We start from the raw sequence: 21,855 nt of genomic DNA, 5'->3' as shown, positions 1-21,855 counted from the left end.
TTAATCGAAGGGAAGAGTGTATGCTAAAGGGCATCACTTTTAAATCATTGCGAAGAAAGCGAAGGGAAGCAACCATTTGGCGCTGAACTTCGTGGAAGAAGCGCCGGCTTCGTATGACGATACGCTTGGAGCAGCAGAGCCGCCCGCAGACGTGTAGACAGTGTCGAGAGTGGTCTGAGAGCCAGCTGGAGCACCGGTGGTTTCAGCTGGGGCAGCAGAGCCAGGCTGTGTAGCAACAGGCTCAGGACCATTGGACTCACCGGCGATAGTAGAGGTGAATGGCTCGCCCTGCGAGTCAGTACCCACAACAACAACGTCCAGAGTAGTTTCCACGTGGCCATCCTCAGCAGTGGTCTCGTAGTATGAGGTAAACGAAGACTCGGCGGCTGGGGACTCGCCAGCAGGGGTATTGATGGAAGTGTAGGAGGTCAAGGAGCCGTTCTCACCGGTGCTCTCAACAACAACTCCAGTGTAAGTGGTCTCCTTGCCATCCTCACCAGTAGAGGCGAAGGTAGTCTCCTCAGGACAGATGGAGGTGTAGTAGGTGACGGTACCATCAACAGTAGTCTCAATGACCTCGGCACTGTAAGTAGCCTCAGAGCCGTCAGGCTTGGAGGAAACAAGGGTAGTGATGTCAGGGAGAACGGATGAGGAGGTAGTCAAAGAGCCAGCCGAGTCGGTGGTCTCACAGACAACGACAGTCTTGGTCACGGCTCCACCGGTGGAGTCAGTGGTCTCGAGAGTAGTGGTGTACTCAGCACCTCCAAGAGCAGAGGTGGTGGTGTACAATGAGCCCTCAGAGTCAGTAGTGACAATCACCAAGTCGGAAGAAGTGACTGGGTCACCGTTCGAGTCGGTAGTGGTGAAAGCGGAGGTGAACGACGTCAAGCCCTCACCGAGGAACTGAGAAGTGGATGTGGTCAAGGATCCTTCAGCGTCAGTAGTGACAACAGCGACACCAGACTCAGTAACTGGGTTACCGCTAGAGTCGGTGGTAGTCCAAGAGGTGGTGTATTCGTTGCCAAAAACGGAAGTTGAGGATGTCAATGAGCCCTCGGAGTCGGTGGATACACCAACAACACCAGACTCAGTCACTGGGTTGCCGTTAGCATCCGTAGTGGTCCAGGTGGAAGTGAACTCGGTGGCTTGAGGGAACTCAGAGGTGGTGGTGCTCAAAGCTCCGTCAGAGTCAGTACCCACAATGACGACACCAGACTCGGTCACAGGGTTACCGTTGGAGTCGGTAGAAGTCCATGTAGTGGTGTACTCAGACTCACCATCCTGGCCAAACTCAGAAGTAGTGGTGGTCAACTCACCGTTAGGGTCGGTAGAGACGATCACAACACCTGATTCGGTGACTGGGTTTCCGTTGTCATCGGTGGAGGTCCAAGTAGTGGTGTACTCAGACTCACCATCCTTGCCAAACTCGGAGGTGGTAGTGGCCAACTCACCGTTAGGGTCGGTAGAGACGATCACAACACCTGATTCGGTGACTGGGTTTCCGTTGTCATCGTTGGAGGTCCAAGTAGTGGTGTACTCAGACTCACCTGCGCCAGGGAACAAGGATGTGGTGGTAGACAAGGATCCCTCGGAGTCAGTAGTCACAATAACAACACCAGACTCAGTAACTGGGTTACCGTTAGAATCAGTGGTAGCGAACGTAGTGGTGTACTCAGAAGGAGCAGCACCCTCACCGGCTGGGAACAAAGAAGTAGTAGTAGCCAAAGCTCCGTTAGCATCGGTAGTAACGATCACGACACCAGATTCAGTAGCAGGGTTCCCATCAGCATCGGTAGTAGTGAAGGTCGTGGTGTACTCAGTAGGAGCAGCACCCTCACCGGCTGGGAACAAAGAAGTCGTAGTAGACAAAGCACCGTTAGCATCCGTGGTAACGATAACAACTCCAGACTCAGTGACTGGGTCACCGTTATCGTCATTGGTGGTGAAAGTGGTGGTGTACTCAGTAGGAGCAGCACCCTCACCGGCTGGGAACAAAGAAGTAGTAGTAGTCAAATCTCCGTTAGCATCCGTGGTAACGATAACAACTCCAGACTCAGTGACTGGGTCACCGTTATCGTCAGTAGTGGTGAATGTCGTAGTGTACTCGCTACCCTGAGGAGGGAACAACGAGGTAGTAGTCGTCAAAGCTCCGTTACCATCGGTAGTAACAATCACAACACCCGACTCGGTGGCTGGGTCGCCATTAGCATCGGTAGTAGTGAAAGTAGTGGTGTACTCGGTAGGAGCAGCACCATCACCGGCTGGGAACAAGGAAGTAGTAGTTGACAAAGCGCCGTTGGCGTCGGTAGCGACAATCACCACACCAGATTCGGTAACTGGGTCGCCGTTGGCATCAGTTGTAGTGAAGGTGGTGGTGTATTCGGTACCCTGAGGTGGGAACAAAGAAGTGGTGGTAGTCAAGGCTCCGTTGTCGTCGGTGGTAACAATCACGACACCAGACTCAGTAGCTGGGTTGCCATCAGCGTCAGTGGCGGTGAAGGTTGTAGTGTACTCAGTGAGTTCTGGAGCAGCCGAGTTGGTAGCAGTATCCGCTGGGAACAAAGAAGTGGTGGTCGACAAGGCACCATTAGCGTCAGTAGTAACAATCACAACACCAGACTCGGTAGCAGGGTTGCCATCAGCATCGGTAGTAGTGAAGGTCGTAGTGTACTCAGTTCCCTGAGGTGGGAACAATGAAGTGGTGGTAGTCAAAGCTCCGCTATCGTCGGTGGTAACAATCACGACACCAGACTCGGTAGCTGGGTTGCCATCAGCGTCAGTGGCGGTGAAGGTTGTAGTGTACTCAGTGAGTTCTGGAGCAGCAGAGTTGGTAGCAGCGTCTGTAGGGAACAAAGAAGTCGTAGTAGACAAAGCGCCGTTAGCGTCAGTGGTAACGATCACGATACCAGACTCAGTGACTGGGTTGCCATCGGCGTCGCTAGTGGTGAACGTCGTGGTGTACTCGGTACCCTGAGGTGGGAACAATGAAGTAGTAGTTGACAAAGCTCCGTCAGCATCCGTAGTAACAATCACAACACCAGACTCGGTAGCAGGGTCGCCATTAGCATCGGTAGTAGTGAAAGTAGTGGTGTATTCGGTGAGCTCTGGAGCAGCCGAGCTGGTGGCAGCATCTGCTGGGAACAACGAAGTTGTAGTAGACAAGGCACCGTCAGCATCGGTAGTGACAATGACAACACCAGACTCAGTGACTGGGTTGCCATCGGCGTCGCTGGTGGTGAACGTCGTGGTGTATTCAGTAAGCTGTGGTGGGAACAAAGACGTGGTAGTCGACAAGGCACCATCGGAGTCAGTAGTAACAATCACGACACCGGACTCAGTAGCAGGGTTGCCATTGGCATCGGTGGTAGTGAAGGTCGTAGTGTACTCGGTTCCCTGAGGTGGGAACAAAGACGTGGTAGTCGACAAGGCGCCATTATCGTCAGTTGTGACGATCACGACACCGGACTCAGTAGCTGGGTTACCGTCGGCGTCAGTTGAAGTGAACGTCGTGGTGTATTCAGTGAGCTCTGGAGCAGCCGAGCTGGTGGCAGCATCTGCTGGGAACAACGAAGTTGTAGTAGACAAGGCACCGTCAGCATCGGTAGTGACAATGACAACACCGGACTCGGTCACTGGGTCACCGTTACCATCAGTGGTGGTGAAGGTTGTGGTGTACTCAGTGAGCTGAGGTGGGAACAACGAAGTAGTGGTGGACAAAGCACCGTCGGAGTCAGTGGTGACCACAACAACACCAGATTCAGTCACTGGGTTACCGTCGGCATCAGTTGAAGTAAAGGTGGTTGTGTACTCGGTCCCCTGAGGTGGGAACAACGAGGTAGTAGTACTCAAGGCACCATCGGCATCAGTGGTAACAATGACAACACCAGACTCGGTGGCAGGATCACCATTAGCGTCAGTAGTAGTGAAGGTGGTTGTGTACTCAGTGAGTTCTGGAGCAGCTGAGCTGGTAGCAGCGTCTGCAGGAATGATGGAAGTAGTGGTAGACAAAGCACCATCTGCATCGGTGGTCACGATGACAACACCAGACTCAGTCACGGGGTCCCCGTCAGCGTCGGTAGTAGTGAAGGTGGTGGTGTATTCCGTAAGCTGAGGTGGGAACAAGGAGGTGGTGGTCGACAACGCACCATCGGAGTCAGTGGTGACAATCACGACACCGGACTCGGTAGCTGGGTTACCGTCAGCATCGGTGGTTGTGAAAGTGGTGGTGTACTCGGTAAGCTCCAAGGACGAGCTTGGAGCGTCAGTTGCGGCCTGAGAGGAGGAATCCGTTGGAGCAGCAGAGGACTCGGCAGGAGAGTCAGAGGACTCGGTTGGAGCAGCAGCATCGGAAGATGACTCTGTTGGAGCAGCTGACTCGGTCGAGGATTCAGTAGAGGACTCGGTAGAGGACTCAGTTGGAGATTCAGATGGAGCAGCCGAGGAAGACTCAGTTGAGGACTCAGTTGAGGACTCAGTTGGTGCTGCAGAGGACTCGGTAGAAGACTCCGTGGAAGACTCACTAGAAGACTCAGTTGGTGCAGTCGAGGACTCAGACGAGCTGGTAGCTGGCTCAGAGCTCGAGGCAGCAGTGGAACTGGACTCGGAGCTGGACTCGGAGGTAACTGTCGAGGAGACAGAGCTGCTAGAACTGGAGCTGGAGGTCGACGAAGCCAATGGGGTGGTGGTTGGCTCAGGGAAGTCGGAACACAAACACTCGGATGGAACAGTGCCAGGGTAGGCGCCGGAGTAGGAGATGGAGGTACCGGCCTTACCGACACCGTTTGTGGAGAATCCCGAGGAGGAGTAGCCCGTGCCGATGTTGAAGGCGATCTTGAAGACACCCAAGAAGAAGGAAAGCGTCAAGGTGCTGCCGGAGTAACTGTACGAGGTGAAACCAGTGCTGACGCGGAGTTTGTTGCCTTCACCAAAACCAACCACGTTGTAGGTCTTGGTACCGGTGAGACTCTGGGACAATCCCAACACGGACAATTCCGAGGAGGAATCGGAAAGGTAGATGGTCTGGGAGTTGGAGACGGACCAAGGACTGAGCTGGAGCAGAAGCTCGGCGTTGTTCATGATGTTGATACATCCGGAACCGGTGATACTGGTGGTCTGGGTCCAGTCCAAACGCTGGACACAGATAGTTCCGTCGTTGGTGATGGAGCCCAAGGCCTGGGAGATGGTGACGGTGGAGGCGGTACCGGAGGCCTGGGAAAGGTAGATCTTGCCGGAGTTTTCCCAGTTTGTGGCCGAGCTCAAGGTGATGGGCGGGGTCAAGGAGTACCCACTGATACCGAGCCACATGTCACCGGTGTTGGAGAAGGAGCCGATGGAGTTCAAGTTGTAGTTACTCACGACACTGGCTTTCAAGGAGTTGAAGGCCAAGTCACCGCTGTTGGTGATGGTGCCGGAGGTGAGGGCCACAGAGGAGATCAAGCCGTTAGACGAGGTGACATAGAAACCACCCTGGTTGTTCAAGCTGCCGCCCAAGGTGGTGAGGGCGTTGTTGACGATGGAGTAGTACACATCGGGGTTGATGGTGAGACTGCCCAAGGACGCACTGATTGTGGAAGTGCTGACTGTGTTTTCTGAGATGGTCAATGCCATTGCCGTTGCCACGTAGAGCAGCAAGGCGGCGAGCCAGCCTCGATAGTGGAACATTGGGGTCTAACGAGATTGAGAGAAGTAACGAAAAGAAGAAACGGGGAAAAGGGTGGGAGGATTCGGGACTATTTATGGGAGGCGGGAGCTGAGCCCAAAAAATACGTGGGGGTGATTTGCATGCATTGTGGAAAGGATTGTATTTGCTGCTGTTGCCCCAAGGCTGCTTCTATCAGAGAAGATGTAGTCTCTCAAGACGCATGCACGCTGCGCGGCTATGCACAACCCGCAGGGCCTTCTGCACGGCGCTGTACGGGCGATCGTCCCGCTGCTATACTTCCATGGGGCTCCAGATCGACCACACGGGCCCGCCCCATCTGTGTTCGTATATGGAGATTTACATTGTGGTTTGATGTCAGGCGGGCTTCTCCACTGACTAAGATCGACTGCACGTCGCTGTGAGGACCCTTCGGATGACCCTGGCTTCCGGCGCACGCCAGGCATTCCTATTTCAGTCCCTCGCATTCGTCGTGCAGCCCCACGAATCCAGTGCACTCCGTTCTACCCTAGACGGGCTCCACCATACAAGTCAAGAGAAGTCAAAGCCAATTTCCAGGGTTAAGCCACTGGCCTCTGGCCGATAAGCCACGCCGGATCTCAAAAGATCTCTCTCTGGCCGAAAGATTTGCGCTCTAATCCCGTCGCCATCTGGGCTTGGCTTTCGCTTGTGCTCACCAGCCACACCGGCCGCTATAGCTGCGATACGTTTTTGAGATTCTGGAATGTGATTTTGGCACGAAAAAATGCTGATTTTCCAGTTCCACAAAAGAAGTGGACTTTTTGAACCTTGAATACGACTACCTCCCTGTTGGGTGCTAGGTAGCCGTCTGGCCGGCAGTTTGCTTGTCGGGGTGTGCCACCCCGTCAGCCTTTCTTTTTCTGTCTTCTTTTCCAGATCTCCAGTAAGCCACCCTGCTTCGCTCGCTTTGTCATTTTTCGCCCTGTCTCGGAAACTCCCTCCGCTACCCGGCACCATTGTTCTCGTAAACCACGCCCGACCTGCAGACAAACGAGTCACTATTCCACCCTACCATCCCACAATGCCCGCCAAACCAAGAACCCTCCAAAGGCCTTCACTGAATTCTGAAATTTCAACATCGCCTCCAGCAACACAAGACTCGTCGTGCACACCGTACGGCTTTGGACGCTACGGCTTGCTGCGCAAGGGCCTTTTTTGCAGCCCGACCTGCGTGGCTATTTCTTGGGAAGCCTCGCTTTCTGTTTGCTGCCCAGAATAGCTCACATTGGGCTCTTCTCTGCCGAATCCTCACTTGCATTGCTGCAAATAAACGGATTTGTTCATCAAACTGCGACTGAGGAGGAATTGCCTTGCCACATTTTTGTGACACTGCCTAGCCGCTTTGTGTTGTTTCACCGTCTTTGTGCTCTACACCTGTTTTGTGCTACGATCTTGTTGCATGGCCTACATCCTTCCACCTACCCGTAGGGCAGCCACCCGGATGGCTTTCTTCCGGAAAACTGCTCGTTTGCTGCTAAGCCAAACTGCCTCAACAGCACCCCCGCCTGTTCCACTCGCCTGTCGTTTCCCGGCAAAATCATGAAAAACCTGTGAACCAAATGCACAGGCGCCTAAACCAGTGTTGTGAAGCCCGGGCCGATTCTCAATATGCGCTCACCCGAACCTGGGGATGCCGTAGAATCAAGAACCCTCTCTACAGACCTCACGATAACGCAGGCGACTGACGAAACATTGCATTTTCTGAGAATCGTGACAGTGATGAGAAGAAAAAATGTGCTCGTGATGGATGCAGATTTCGTTGTTTTCATTGGATGCCACATCCATGTGGTGGTGATTGAAAATGCCGTCACTGCGGATACACCGTACTACAGTAGTTCGCTGCACGCAGGGCTAAACTGGCATCTGTGGCTTCAGACCAGAAGCTGACTCTCCTATTGCAATTAATTCGTAAACGTCAGAGCCGTGATTGCAATTGTGAATTCAATTCGTCATTTTCTGGATTCCTGGTATGCGCTTCCTCGCTTAACCAAAGAGCGCTTCCCTAGACCCGTTTAGGTGCCCTTCACATACGGCTGTTGGCGGAATTGTCGATTTTCTTTTCAGCCACAGTCTATTTTGCTACGCCAGGCGGCTACCAGGATCGCTACAGAGGCTAAAGCACGGTCTAGATGACGCAAATCAGACACATTGGCCGGGCGGGATACTGGCGATGTCTGTGTCTGCGGATCTGCTGAGGAGAGTCAGGCGAGGTTGCGTAGTTACGGTGGCTGAAATTTAAGCATCGACGCCCGTTTAGCAACTCAAGGGTGCACGAGGGTGAGTTTGGGGGATTTGTGGATTGAATTTACGGAATGTTTTTGAGTCCCGCGTGGCTAGGCGAGATTTACCGGTGAGGTTATGATACGGTGAAGTTGGAGGTATCGAAATCTCTTCCTTTACACTTCAACCCACTTTTCTTATCCACGCTTACTCGTTACCGTCTGAAACCTTCTTCCATTGCTGCCCCTCACACTTGCTTCCATCTCCACGTCATGAGCATTAGGGGAACTTCGCCGTTAAAGTCTATTTTGCACAGCTGCTATCTGACCTTGCGTTCTGAAACCTTATATGAGCCCTGGTGGTTTTAGGGTTTGGCATGCTTCGGCGAATGCAGTAGGTGGCCGACAATGCAGGCATCTGCGACCGAACGCTCACTGCCCACATGAAACAATAGAATATGCATTTGGTTTTCTACCCCCAGACCCCAGCTACACTTGCTCAACATGTTTCAGGGGTCTGTTTCATGGTGAGACATTGTGATAATCACGCTTAAAATTACGCCGTTCCCGTCTCCACAATCGAATCCACCTCCTGTGAAAGCATGGTCTTGATCAAAGCCTCGTGGGACAGCAATTCGGCCACGCTTTATTGGGTATGCGCTTGGCCATTTTGGGCGAATCTGAAACACAAGTGATAAAAATGGTGTTTATAAGCGAACGAAGGTATTCAAGAACGCTGCATGCAGCTTTTTTTTTTTTTTTGTTTTTTTTTTTTAAAAACGAACATTCAATTAAGATGACGTCGGACGGCAAAGTGAATTTCGTGTTGGCCGTCCAGCTATTAGATAAGTTGCCTAGAAGCCGAGGAAGGATCCGCTCGAGGCCATATCTACCAAGGAAGCGGCACCTACAAAAGCGCTTACTGAAGCAGAAGGAGCGGCTTTAGAAGACTCATCAGCCACAAACTCATCAGCCACAAGAAGGCGCATATGAAGTAGCAATAGCACTGGAACATCTGAAACACCGGAATTAGCCGCACGTGTAGACTCCTCGGCAACAGAGGAATAGGCAGCACCAACGACAATGGTCTTGGTTAGTCAGGCCTGCTCGTCAGTGGTTTCATAAGTGGAGAGCTGGAGGTTATTGTAAAAATGGCGTTTCATCGTTTTTTTGAGCAGGTTTGTTGGTGTCTTACGTCATTGTCAGTGATGCAAGAGAGAGCGCTTCATAACTATGAAAATGGGGGTCATGGAAACCATTTAACTTTTTACCTGAATTCTGTAGCTTTCCATGATTCAAGAGGCTCATTATAAGCAAATACACCGGCTACCCTAAACTCGCCTGTCACTGCAAGATCACGATTATCAAGAACCCTGAATTCGAAGCCACAAAAATATTTTTAAGCACATGCTTTTACATGAACTTCAACTTCTGCCAGAATCGAGTAGTGGAATTTCAGAAACTCTGGTGTATCGTGATACTTAATCGCCGTATGTGCCGAAGGGAAGCGTGGCAATTCTGAACACTGAAATAAAAGATTTTCTACGTTGCCTCTGGAGACGGCTTCTCATTTACATTGGTACTCTCGCAATACCGGTCTTGCCAGGTTCTAACCAAGTAGTTTAGAGTACCGGTCCAAGATAGCAATCAGATCGGTTTGGCTGGGATGAAACGAGTCTTATGCAATGAAGCTCAAACTGATTGGGGGAGCAACTTTGTGACAGTATGGATTTTTGCCGCTCAGCATACAACATTCTTCTATCGTAAATCAGGTCGGCCAATACTTGCCAAGCAGTTTATTCGAGGCCAAGGATTATTGGGACTGTTCCGTCATGATTGGATTTTTTCTTCTCGTTATTTGATTTTTTCCAGCTACTATTGAATTTTTGTACAATCAAAGTGTCAAGTTCTGACTTTCCCTGGTTCTCGGAAATGCGGACGACGATATACTAACGAATACATCTTCGAATTTGCCAATGAATGCAACTTTAGAGCACTGAATTATTTCAAAAGTTTCGATGGCACTAACATTCTTCCAGCCTGTCTTCATTGACCTTCCTAAAATGTGTTTGATATCTGGACACTTTAGCCGATCGCCGCAGACAGAAAATAATGCAACTAAAAGTTGCATCTAGAAAATATCGACAGCTTCTAGAAAACACAGACATGCCTAAAAAATAACGATATCATAAATTCCGAGATATTTCTAACGTCCCTTTTATCTATAGTGTGTCTTAAAGAGTCGGTAGCGGTTCCTGTAGCCTGACTATCCAATCAATTCATCTACTTGCGTGAATGTGAAACTCAAAATCTTGTTGAAATCTATAACCGAATGAAGGGTATCTAAATATACTCGAATGAAAGGCAACCGAAAATGGCTGCAAGCAGCAAAAGTAAAATCCATGCGTTGACCGAAACATCAACAATAGCTAGAAGCATTATCTAGAATTAAAAGAGGGCGAAAAGACCGAGAGGAAGGATCCACTCAAGGCCGAATCTAGCGGTTGCAGCAGCACCCTCGTAAGCGCTCACAGGGGCAGCTGGAGCAACAGAAGAGGTGCCGACAGTGGCCACAACGGCAGTGCTCTCAGGAGCAGGAGCACCTGGGGCACCTGGTGCACCTGGAGCACCTGGAGCAGTGGTAGTCTCAGCAGCCACAGTAGATTGGACGCTACCAGAGTCGTCAGTCTCCACAACAATGGTCTTGGTGAGGTTGACAGTCTCACCTTCCTCGTTAGTGGTCTTGTAAGTAGAAACGAAGCTGGAAGAAGCCTCAGCAACAGTGGAGGTGTGGACCTCACCGTAGACGTCAGTCTCAACAGCAACAACACAGGAGGTGGTCTCAACCTTGCCGTCCTTGGTAGTCTCGTAGGTAGAAACGAAGGTAGTGGCTGGAGGACACACGGAAGTGTAAGAAGTCACAACACCGTGGATGGTGGTCTCGATGATAGCACCAGTAAGAGTGGTCTTGGAGCCGTCAGAGAGGGTGGACTCCACAGCGACGGTCTCAGGGCAGACGGTAGTGTAAACAGTCAACTCACCGTTAGGAGCAGTGGTCTCGCAAACAATGACAGTCTGGGTTGTGACGTCGCCGTGACCGTTTGTGGACTCGACAGTCGAGGTGTATCTTGTTGGGTCGAACTTGGAAGTGACAGTGGTCAAGATGCCGTTAGAGTCAGTAGTAACATCAACGACGCCAGACTCGGTGACTGGGTTTCCGTTAGCGTCAGTGGTGGTCCAAGAAGAGGTGTACTCAGTGACACCAGAGCCAAAATCGGAAGTGTAGGTGGTCAAGGAGCCCTCGGAATCAGTGGTGACAATAACCACACCAGACTCGGTGATTGGGTTGCCGTTTGCATCAGTCGTGGTCCAGGTAGAAGTAACCTCAGTTGGGGCACCAAACTCGGAAGTGTAGGTAGTCAAAGCACCGTTAGAGTCGGTTGTGACGATCACCACACCAGACTCAGTAACAGGGTTACCGTTGGCGTCAGTAGTAGTCCAGGTGGTGGTGACACCATCGACATCAGTTGGGAAAACCGAAGTAGAAGTGGTCAAAGCACCGTTGGAGTCAGTGGTGACAATAACAACACCGGACTCGGTAATTGGGTTTCCATTAGCGTCAGTGGTAGTCCAAGTGGAGGTGACCTCAGTTGGGGAGCCAAACTCAGAGGTGGTAGTGACCACGGAACCGTCAGGGTTGGTGGTAACAATGACAACACCGGATTCCGTAACAGGGTTACCGTTGGCGTCAGTGGTGGTCCAGGTAGTTGTAACACCATCAACGTCAGTTGGGAACAAGGAGGTGGAAGTGACAGCCGAACCGTTAGAGTCAGTGGTGACAACAACAACACCAGACTCAGTGACGGTGTTACCGTTGGCATCAGTAGTAGTGAAGGTAGTAGTCACACCATCAGTTGGGAAAAGAGAGGTGCTGGTAGTCAAGGAGCCCTCAGCGTCGGTAGTAACGACAACGACACCGGATTCAGTGACTGGGTTGCCATTGGCATCGGTGGTAGTCCAAGTGGTGGTGACACCGTCAACGTCCGTTGGGAAAAGGGAAGTAGAAGTCGTCAAAGAGCCATCGGAGTCAGTAGTAACCACAACGACACCAGACTCGGTGACAGGGTTGCCGTTATCATCAGTGGTGGTGAAGGTGGTGAGACTGTCGCCAGTTGGGAACAAGGAGGTGGAGGTAGTAGCAGCACCGTTGGAGTCGGTAGTAACAATGACTACACCAGACTCAGTCACAGGGTTTCCATCAGCGTCGGTGGTGGTGAAGGTAGTAGTCACACCGTCGGTAGGGAAGAGGGAAGTCGAGGTGGTCAAGGAGCCGTCAGAGTCAGTGGTAACGACAACAACGCCAGACTCGGTAAGTGTGTTTCCGTCAGCGTCGGTAGTAGTGAAGGTGGTGGTGACCTCGCTAGCGTCAGTTGGGAAGAGAGAAGTAGAAGTGGTCAAGGATCCCTCAGAATCGGTTGTGACCACGACAACTCCAGACTCAGTAACTGGGTTCCCGTCGGCATCTGTGGTGGTAAAAGTAGTAGTGACTTCACTGGCATCGGTAGGGAAAAGGGACGTGGAGGTGGTCAAAGATCCATCGGAATCAGTTGTAACCACAACAACACCAGATTCCGTGACTGGGTTACCATCAGCATCAGTAGTGGTGAAAGTGGTGGTCACCTCGCTGGCGTCAGTAGGGTAAAGAGACGTGGAAGTAGTCAAAGAACCGTCGGAATCGGTGGTCACAATAACAACACCAGACTCGGTAACGGGGTTTCCATCCGCGTCAGTTGTAGTGAAAGTGGTGGTAACTTCACTAGCATCGGTTGGGAAAAGCGAGGTGCTGGTAGTAGCATCGCCGTTGGAGTCAGTAGTGACCACAACAACACCGGATTCAGTCACGGTGTTTCCATCAGCATCGGTAGTAGTAAAGGTGGTAGTCACCTCACCAGCATCAGTGGGGAACAACGAGGTAGAAGTCGTTGGGTTTCCATCGGAGTCAGTAGTAACAACAACAACGCCAGAATCGGTCACAGTGTTTCCGTCAGCATCGGTGGTGGTGAATGTAGTAGTCACCTCACCCGCGTCAGTTGGGAAAAGAGATGTTGATGTAGTAGTAGAACCTGCAGAATCGGTCGTCACAACCACAACGCCGGATTCGGTCACAGGGTTGCCGTCGGAGTCAGTGGTGGTGAACGTGGTTGTGACTCCGTTGACGTCGGAAGTAGCCTCAGAAGAAGTGGCAGCTTCAGAATCGGTTTCAGAAGTGGCGGTTTCAGAATCAGTTTCCGAAGTGGCAGCTTCAGAACTGGTTTCAGAAGTGGCAGTTTCAGAATCGGTTTCAGAAGTGGCAGCCTCAGAATCGGTTTCAGAAGTGGCAGCCTCAGAATCGGTTTCAGAGGTGGCCTCAGACGAAGTGACAGAAGAATCGTCAGTGACAGAAGACTCTGGAGCCTCAGAAGAAGAAGCAGCGTCAGAGGAGGAAGGACCAATACTAGACGGTTCCTCAGCTGGAGGCTCGGCTGGAGGGTCGAAACACAAACATTTCTGGGGTGTTTCAGCCTCTGGAACAGCCTCGCTGTACGTGATGTAAGTACCTCCGTTACCAAGACCGTTGGTGCTGAAGTAGGCGGTGTCGTAGCCGGTACCGATCTTCAAGTTAATTTTGAAAAGACCGAGGAGACCAGTAAGCGAAAGGGTGTCGTTGGCGTAAGTCCAGCTAGTGAAACCGAGGTTAGTTCTGATTCTGTTACCGTTACCGAAACCTCCAACAGTATAGGTTCTCTGAGCGGCAGTGTTGGCGTCCAAGCTGACCGTGACAGAAGAGTTGTCGGTGGCAAGGTAGAAGATCTGGTTTTCGTCGGTGGTGTAACCAAGAGTGGTGAGGGTCATTCTGGCACCGTTACCGATGTTGACACAACCTTGACCGTTGATACTGACCGACTGGTCCCAGTTCATTCTCTCAAGACAAATTGTACCGTCGTTGACAACACCACCGTCGTTGGCAGAGATGGTGATGGTGGAAGCAGCACCGGCCTCTTGGATCAAGTGGATTCTACCGGTGTTCTGCCAAGTACCAGAGCTGAAAAGGTTACCACTGGTAAGGGAGATTGGCGAAATAAGGTTGTAGCCGTTCAACTGCAACCACATGTTACCACTGTTGAGGAAATCCGTGCTGGCATCCAAGTTGTAGTAAGTTCCAAGAAGGGAGTTGGTACCGTTGAAGATCACGTTACCGGCGTTGTTGAAACTTCCCGAGGAGAACGACACACTGGCGGTCAAACCAGAGGAAGACTCGACGAAAAAGTCACCCTGGATGTCGGCATCACCAGAGATTCTGGTGGTCGAAGTACCGACAATACGGAGGTAGACATCAGGGCTGATGAAAAGACCGTCGCTGATCTGTCCACCGCTGCCAGAGGTGGTAGTGTTAGAAGTGATCTGCAAAGCCGAAGCTGTCGAGGCGTAAAGCGCAGCAGCTGCCCAGCCAATTGAACTGGTGAACTTCATTGTATGGCTTGAAGAATGGATGCAAAATGCTGGAGGAGGTGCTACTTTTTATACGTTTGGGTCTGCTGAGCTCCCCGAACGCCCAAAACAGGAAAAGGCATGCCAGAAGCAGGACGCAGCTCCCGCCAAAGACCAATCGGGTCGGTGGGTTAGAAACTTATTGGTTCTGGCAAGGAAGTTTTTGCAGCTAAACATCGTGGACTGCATGGCTCTCCGCAAGATGCATTAAACACGCAGCTCCATGCAGAGTGGATAAGTCAATCGAATGCGCAGTTGTTCTTGAAGTGGCCCCGAACTCGAAAAGCATGCCGCCAAAGTCCGCCTAGGGCAGGAAATGGACGAGTAGGTTTTTTTGTTTAGCGAGTGTGAAATTTGCTGCAATAGGGCTTGCCAAGTCGAGCACAGTCGTATCTCAATTCGTCTTGTGTCATGTTCCACGCATACACCAAGCCCATAGCTCCCCACAATGCATCCTGGCTTTCGTCCTTGTCTCACATGGTCAGCAAGGTCTATTGTCTCAAGCGTTCGAGTGGCATCGACCGGCTTGTCGTTTGGAAAATCCAAATACAATATTATAATCCAGTTTGGCCTGGCCGAATTTCAGAAACTCAAGACCCCAATATTACGAGACGCACTGCAGTCGAAATGTGGGGCTAACCAATTACACTGCGAGAAAAAATAAAATCCATGGTTAGAACTCTACAGACTAAAACTGCGTCCAGTAAAGGCCGCAGCTGCGCTCGTGACCTTTTCCTGATCAAGTGGAGATCTCGTAACCGTGAAAAGGGTTTCCTGTTTTGGCGTGTTGGGTAAGACTGGGGGTGTGTGGCGGCTCGCATGAGTGAATTTCTGCTTTTGACGAATCGTATAGCCTCTGTGCGTAAGGTCTGGCGTTGTCCGTGATATCATCCCTCTTGCAACCGGGCAAAGTTGAAGAAAAGAAGGAAATTCATCTTATGTGAGCCTCACTCAAAACGCATGGCCTAGACTCGCATACCTGGACGTTCATGCCTCGAATAAGCCTATTTGCTGGGTACTTTATCGAGGCAGGTTGTACAGAAGCGAACGTGTTCTGTACGTACACAAAAAGCCCAGACCACAAGATCCGTTTCACCCTGATAGCCCGAGGCGCTTTGTGCTGCACTCTCCATCCCACATTTCCTAATATAAAACCTTGTTCACCTTTTTCTACGGCGGCTATGCGGCCCGTCGGTGCTATCAATATGCACAATTGCATGCATCGTCATGTAGGCGAGAGAAGCACATGTCGACTCGTTGCCGTATGAAGTTTGGTTTTTTTGCAGAGTGTGAAAAATTTTGACGCATTCAACTTTCTACAGCTGGAGCTTTCTGCTCTCTACGGCCTTAAGGCGGTCGATCTGACCCTTGGTTCGCATGTGCGGCGTCTAAGCCATGAAACAGACAGCACCACAAATCTCCACATTCCCGGAACAAATCCGCCCTGGGAATAACCGCTTGGCTTTTGCGGCATTACTGCCCGTCCTCGAGCTGCAAATGCTGCGTATCCGAGCAGAGAGTTATCGTACCTTTATTGTCGAAAATCGCTGTAAACTGCTGAGCCTGCTTCGGAACGAGCTTTTCTGTATCCAAATTCGATGTATGCGCCTCTCTCAATGTAAGAATACTTGCCTTGCAGTGAGGTTTGAGCGTACGAATAATAAAAACGGCAGGTGGAGAACAAATTCGGTAACTGGTTTGCCGTTCGGGTTTAGGGGAGGCCGAAGTTGCCATGCAATTTCTCGATTGACTCTAGGTTCGTTTACTGGGAAATGGAGATGGACGGGAATTCACGGACAATTTTCCCGTAAGTTTTCACTAGTCTTCTGTGTAAGAAATGTCAAGATCTGATCTTAGCTTTTAGGTTTCAATTGTACAGTTTTCCCGTAGTAAAGCCTATTTTACCTTTCAAGCTCGTAAAATACGAGTTTTGTCTTTGAACGCGTGGCAGCGCCATTTTTGTTTTACAATGGAGAACAAAAAATCAGGATAGGAGACAGCAATTGTGTGATTTTGGATCTTTTGCAGTATAAGCGGACGACGGGCTATATTGGGAATTGGTGTTGAGAGACTCTATTTGGGCGACTTAAAAAAAAAAAAAATGCCTAAATTATTATGGATATGTGGATAGTTTATTTTGCCATCAATCCAAGTAAATTTGGGAGAATTGAAGTGAAATATTCCTCTCTTAATTCGTCAGATTAGCTATCAATATCTCTAGAGGTAGACTTGAAATAACCACCCCGCGTGTGCTGAAAAAGGATCCAATACATGTGCTTGTTCAATTCAGGCGACCTGAGTGTTTATTCTGGAAGCCAACAAGCGCAAATTTTGAAAGGATTTTTCGAAATATATCTACAAATCATGGCTGCTACAAGTATAGTTATGTGATCAAAAGTCGGGGTCATCCATCAATTGTATCTTCCTCGAGTATCAAGAAATTTTTCCCAAAGAAGCTTCTCTTCAGTTCCTAAAACCATTAAACTTTCTTCTCTCCAAAAAACAACTAATCTTCTTTTCTTTTTCGTTTTTGGCGACAAGGCGGCAGGGGACTTAGACGACCGTACATGGCCAAGATAGGGATCTAGAAGCCACGTTGGGGCAGATGCAAAAAGGGCTTTTGAGCAATTCAAAAAGACTGCAAAAATGTTTACAATTGATGAAAGCAAACATCCAAGCCATTCTCGCTATGGCTCAAACCACTTTATGTGTGTGAGGTGATCGCGATCTGCGGCCTCAAGATGATGTAATAGCGGCTAAATTGCTCATTGTGATTACGTTCCCACCGTGATTAGGAGCCAGCAATCAAGTAGAAAATCATTTGGCGATAGATATGTATCCGCCATTTTCTGGCTGCAACAATAATTTCCCTCCACCTTCTGAAAGCGCTTTTAACAGCTCCTAAGGCAGTTTTTAATAGCCAGATTGCTGGTTCACCTTATATTCTGGCTTCTAGAAACCTATTCCATTGCTCAATTGGTAAGCCTTGTGCTGAAGGTAAGCGAAAGCTTCTGATTGATGCGTCCTCGAATATTTTGGCTCCAGTTTTCCATTACATAATGCACTTAGCTCCAAATCAGAACACAGAAGTTGATGATAAAGCATTGCTTGATGTCCTCGCCATGTTAACTATTGAATACATCCATTGTTAGTTCAAACGTCGAAAATCCAATCTTTTATTGTCTCCATTAGAGAACCCCTCACTTCGCTTATGTCTGTCTATTGTCTAGCTGGAACAACTGAATAAGTTATCATTTGTCAATTTCAGGATGCCATAGCCTACTCATGCTCCAGCGATACTAATAAAGAATTGCCGGGCTTCCGAAAGTGTAAGGCAATTTCGACTCCCTAGTTTATTCCTCGGTTCTTAGAGGTCCGAGCCTCAGTCAAATAGCTATACCATTGAACTTGTTTTGGCACGTAATTGAGCTAGAGCTTCTATTATGTTGTTTCATTCACGGACTCCATCTTTGTAAAAATCCCAAAATCTCATGAAAATTTTTGGAAATACGGGTTCTGGTTCTGACAATGCAGCTATACAGGCTTCCACAGCCGAAGAATCCTCAGCGTGTCGGAGACGTCCTGTACTGGACGACTTATGTAAAATGCAATGCAAATGAAATTAGTATGACATCCAGGTGAAACACGCGAAGCCCAACATTCCCGACCGATTTTATGAGGAGTAATCATGAATTTCAGTGACTTCAAGCATAGTCTTTTTTGTCTACTTCTTTGTAATTCTTGAATGTCAATTGTGACAATTTTTAAGATCACAAAAATCAACTCAATTTTTAGAGAGGCTTTCTCACGGCTCTATGCCCCGCTTTTCCGAATCTGTCAGTTCAGGCTTGTGCTGCTCTAACTTCCGCGACCGACATAATATCTGTATCAGTATGCGTGAAAGGTCGAACCTGCAGGTATGCATATGCAGCTGCCAGTGATCTTCGACCATGCATTCCACAGAAGGGTTTAAGGGTCTACAACTTTAGCCGAGAAGTCAAAGGGTCCATTAGGACCCTTGACATTTTAGCTAGTCTTCAACCTGAAATAACTCCAAGTTTTATTATATCACCTTAGAATCCAATCACAAACGGTCTGACGCAATTGTCAGGTTGTAATAGGCTCTGACTCTTCCACTATGAGTGACACTTCCCATACTACATCCGTAAAGCTTATCCAAACTTTAAACTATGTAACTATTGCAGATTAATTCATGATAATTGAGGCGTCACCTTCTTCCAACACTTCCTGATGAATCTGAAGATAGGATCGTCATCGTTCGTAAAGACAATCTTGCCCTTGTTCTCTTGCTTAGCAAGAGCCTGCTCCTCGTCAGTGTCCTCCAAAGACTGGGCATTAGCAAGACGGTGGTCTCTCAAGAAGAGAGCATTTATCAATGCAGCAACACAAATGCAGAGACCGGCGATACAAAGTTTTCTCTGAACATCTGCATATGCCAAAACCACGGCAATTCTGGGAGTGGTACCCCAAGTGTACTCCTTGATAAACTTGTAAGGAGCCTCGTAAGCCTTCTCTGCCAAAGATGGGTCAACGCCACGGTCAATCATGTTTTGTCTGATGTTGTGATACATGGTCTGTGTCCAGATAGCACCAGTGACACACCTTCCAAAGGCACCACCAAGCTGGTAAATTGCAGCAAACAAGGCAGTAACAGAAGCCATGTACTCGTGATTTGTGCAAGTCTGGGCAGAAATCGACACAAGTCTGGTGAAGAAGCCCTGGCCCAATCCAAGCAACACAAAACCAACGGCAACACCATCACGGTAGTACTTACCACGAAGACCGTCATTGTCACCTCTGAAGTGCAAGAACACACCCATTGCAACGAACCAGATCATCACACCAAACAAGATAAACATCTTGGTTCTTCTTACCTTCGAAACGACAAAACCAACCACGGGCATAGTTAAAGCCCACACAAAGTGAAGCAACAATGGTGTTCTTGTGGCAACCACCCTACTGGCGTTCATTCCCACATGCAACACGGGATAAGCATACGAATTGGGCATACCACCGGCAAAAGTGTAGAGCACACCCATGGTGAACGCAGCCCAGATACCTCTGTCTTTCAACAAGGGGAATGGAATCAATGGGCTTCTTGCGAGCTTCATCTCCCACACAATGAACACCGGAATAAGGCAGAAGCCAATAACCAAAGGAGCAATTGTCTGAGCCTCAGCCCATTTCAGGGAAGTTCCACCTGCCAATGTCAATGGGACCAAAATGAAGCCAAAGATAGCAATGATGAGAAGACATGCGATGAAATCAACCCTCCAGATAGTCTCGTAAAACCAGAAACCAATATAACTAGAATAACGCTTGATGTTGAACATGAAACCGGTGGATCCGCTCTTTCTGAGCTCCTCGTAGCGGCTGACTCTGTTGCTCTTGGAGATAGCATAGTCGTTTTCCTCGTTGGTGATTTCCATCCACTCATCGGTTCTTCCAGCCTTGATTCTCATATGGAGAGCACAAAGCATGTATGGTGACACAACCAATGGGAAGGTAAAAGCCCACAAGGCAATACCGAACTTCCAATCGTGTCTCTCGATCAAACTGTCCACGATAGGACCAGATGCCCAGGTGTTGATAATGGAAGGAAGGTTCAAAATACAGATGGCCAACATTCTGTTTTTCAAAGTGGATGCGTCCGACAAGTTAATCTGCCACAAGATTCTGGCACCAGATGTACCGATCGAGTAGATAACCATTCCGCCAGCGTAACGATTAATGTCAGTCGCCTGAGACATCACAATAAGGCCGACAACTCTGAAGATAAGAGATATGGCAAACAACTCAAGACGACCAAAGATGTCAGACAATCTGGCATAGGCAGGCAAGGAAGCAGCAGCAATGACTCTTCTGATGATACCAATGGTACTCATCAAGGAGTGCTGCTTGAAAGACTCAGTTGCATAACCGACAAAAACGTCCAAGGCGTTACCCTCGATGGTGTTGATGTACATACAAATGAAGATGGTGAAGAAGTAGATACCCTTGAGAAGACGGGTGTCATACTGCTTAGTCTGTAATTCAGCCTTTCTGATACCAAAGGACTTCTTGAGTGGGTCCACCTCCTCTGATCCGGTGGTGGATTCACTGGATACCCGTTGGAAGTAATCGGCCTTCTGGTCAATACCCTTGGATCTGCTGTTGTTAGAAGAGCTTCTGTCGTCGTTAGACGCAGGCTGGGTCTTTTCAGGCATTGTGATAATCAAATAAGCAAGGACCAATTGCTGGATTTATACACCAAAGTGAAGAACTAGACCACCAGACCATGGGCTGGATCGGCCACAATCGGCTGTGTGAAGCTGCCAATGGGAACCCTTGCTAGGGTTTAATAACCGCATGAGCAGCAGGGCGATGGTTTATTTTTCTTGTCTCCAGCCCATTTTAGTCATTTTGACCATGCAAGCCCTTGTGACGTGAGCCGTCCTCTTTTGACACCTTGCCCGATTGATCGAAGCGATCTCTTTCGATCCCGCCGAGAATTGCGATAGTAAGCGATTTGCGTTTTTCGCCAAGCGCTTCTGAAGAAGGCTTCCAAGACACTTAGCACGGCAAATCGCCCCTGGAGATTTGCAACCAACGTGAGGCTGAATGTCCCGCAGCCCCTTGCATGAGGTTTTGCATTGCCGTTTCAAGTCTTGGTTCACATTGAAAGTTGTTGAGAATCGCATTCCATATTCTTCACCGTCGCTTCAATAGAACAACCCATCGAACTTGTCTTGGTGGGCAATTCATGCATCCCACTGTCTTTGCCAAGGACCTTTTCAAATGTAGTGCGTCGCCTTGGAACTGACTCAGTTGACGCACGGCTAACCGCTTTGGGTTAGCCTCCAGAGGGCTGAAAGTCTTGATACTTGAAGAATTGCGTTCTTGGGTGCAAAAAAAAGCTGAACAGAAGGGCTTGGCTGGGAGCCAAGGCCAAGCAAGTTTTCGAATTTTTTTCTTGCTTGCTTTTCGGTCCTTTTCACACACCCTTCTTATCACCATCTCAAAACGTCGCATCTGCCAAAAAGCACGCCCACAGAGCCAAGACTTTTGCAACGTCCCCTGGATTTGAACGAAAGCCGTGTGGCTCTCCAGGTTCTGTTGACTCTCCAGATTTTGTGGTTATGAGGTGCAGCTGTGTTCCTTTGTCGTAGGCTTAATAAGGTTTGGTGGTGAATTTTTGGCAGTGATGAAAATACAACCACTCGTGAAATTCACACTATGCTCAAAGATTATCAAGATAATGCCGATCAAGTCGTTACGACGCCTCGCGTCGCTACAGAGGCGGCAAAAGGCTCCCCAAAATTGTGTCACAAGTCCGCTATTGGCAGCATGTACGAGCTCTTAATCGCTATAGTTGACTGGGCACCGCTTTGGGCTAAGCGCCTGACTAGGAGGGAGCCATCTGATAAT

General features: G+C 49.4%; 3 protein-coding genes across 3 annotated transcripts; all 3 read right to left on the bottom strand. All coding sequences in view use genetic code 12, as the record gives it.

Moving 5' to 3' along the window:
• Positions 1 to 39: 39 nt before the first annotated feature.
• On the bottom strand, positions 40 to 5,661 carry CXQ87_005018 (uncharacterized protein; the record flags this gene model as incomplete). Its single annotated transcript, XM_025483447.1, has 1 exon — positions 40 to 5,661. The coding sequence occupies one exon, from the start codon at positions 5,659 to 5,661 to the stop codon at positions 40 to 42; it is 5,622 nt and encodes a 1,873-aa protein (XP_025335682.1).
• A 4,686-nt stretch (positions 5,662 to 10,347) lies between these two features.
• CXQ87_005017 (uncharacterized protein) lies at positions 10,348 to 14,409 on the bottom strand (the record flags this gene model as incomplete). The annotated part of the gene is made up of 1 exon (XM_025483446.1): positions 10,348 to 14,409. The coding sequence occupies one exon, from the start codon at positions 14,407 to 14,409 to the stop codon at positions 10,348 to 10,350; it is 4,062 nt and encodes a 1,353-aa protein (XP_025335681.1).
• A 4,229-nt stretch (positions 14,410 to 18,638) lies between these two features.
• Positions 18,639 to 20,654, bottom strand: CXQ87_005016 (uncharacterized protein; the record flags this gene model as incomplete). Its single annotated transcript, XM_025483445.1, has 1 exon — positions 18,639 to 20,654. One exon carries the CDS (start codon positions 20,652 to 20,654, stop codon positions 18,639 to 18,641), a length of 2,016 nt encoding a protein of 671 aa, XP_025335680.1.
• Between the last annotated feature and the right edge of the window lie 1,201 nt (positions 20,655 to 21,855).

The sequence above is a fragment of the Candidozyma duobushaemuli genome (assembly GCF_002926085.2).
Source record: "Candidozyma duobushaemuli strain B09383 chromosome Unknown G_B09383, whole genome shotgun sequence".
NCBI classification, from domain to species: Eukaryota; Fungi; Ascomycota; class Pichiomycetes; order Serinales; family Metschnikowiaceae; genus Candidozyma; species Candidozyma duobushaemuli.
This window is presented reverse-complemented; position numbering and strand designations above follow the sequence as displayed.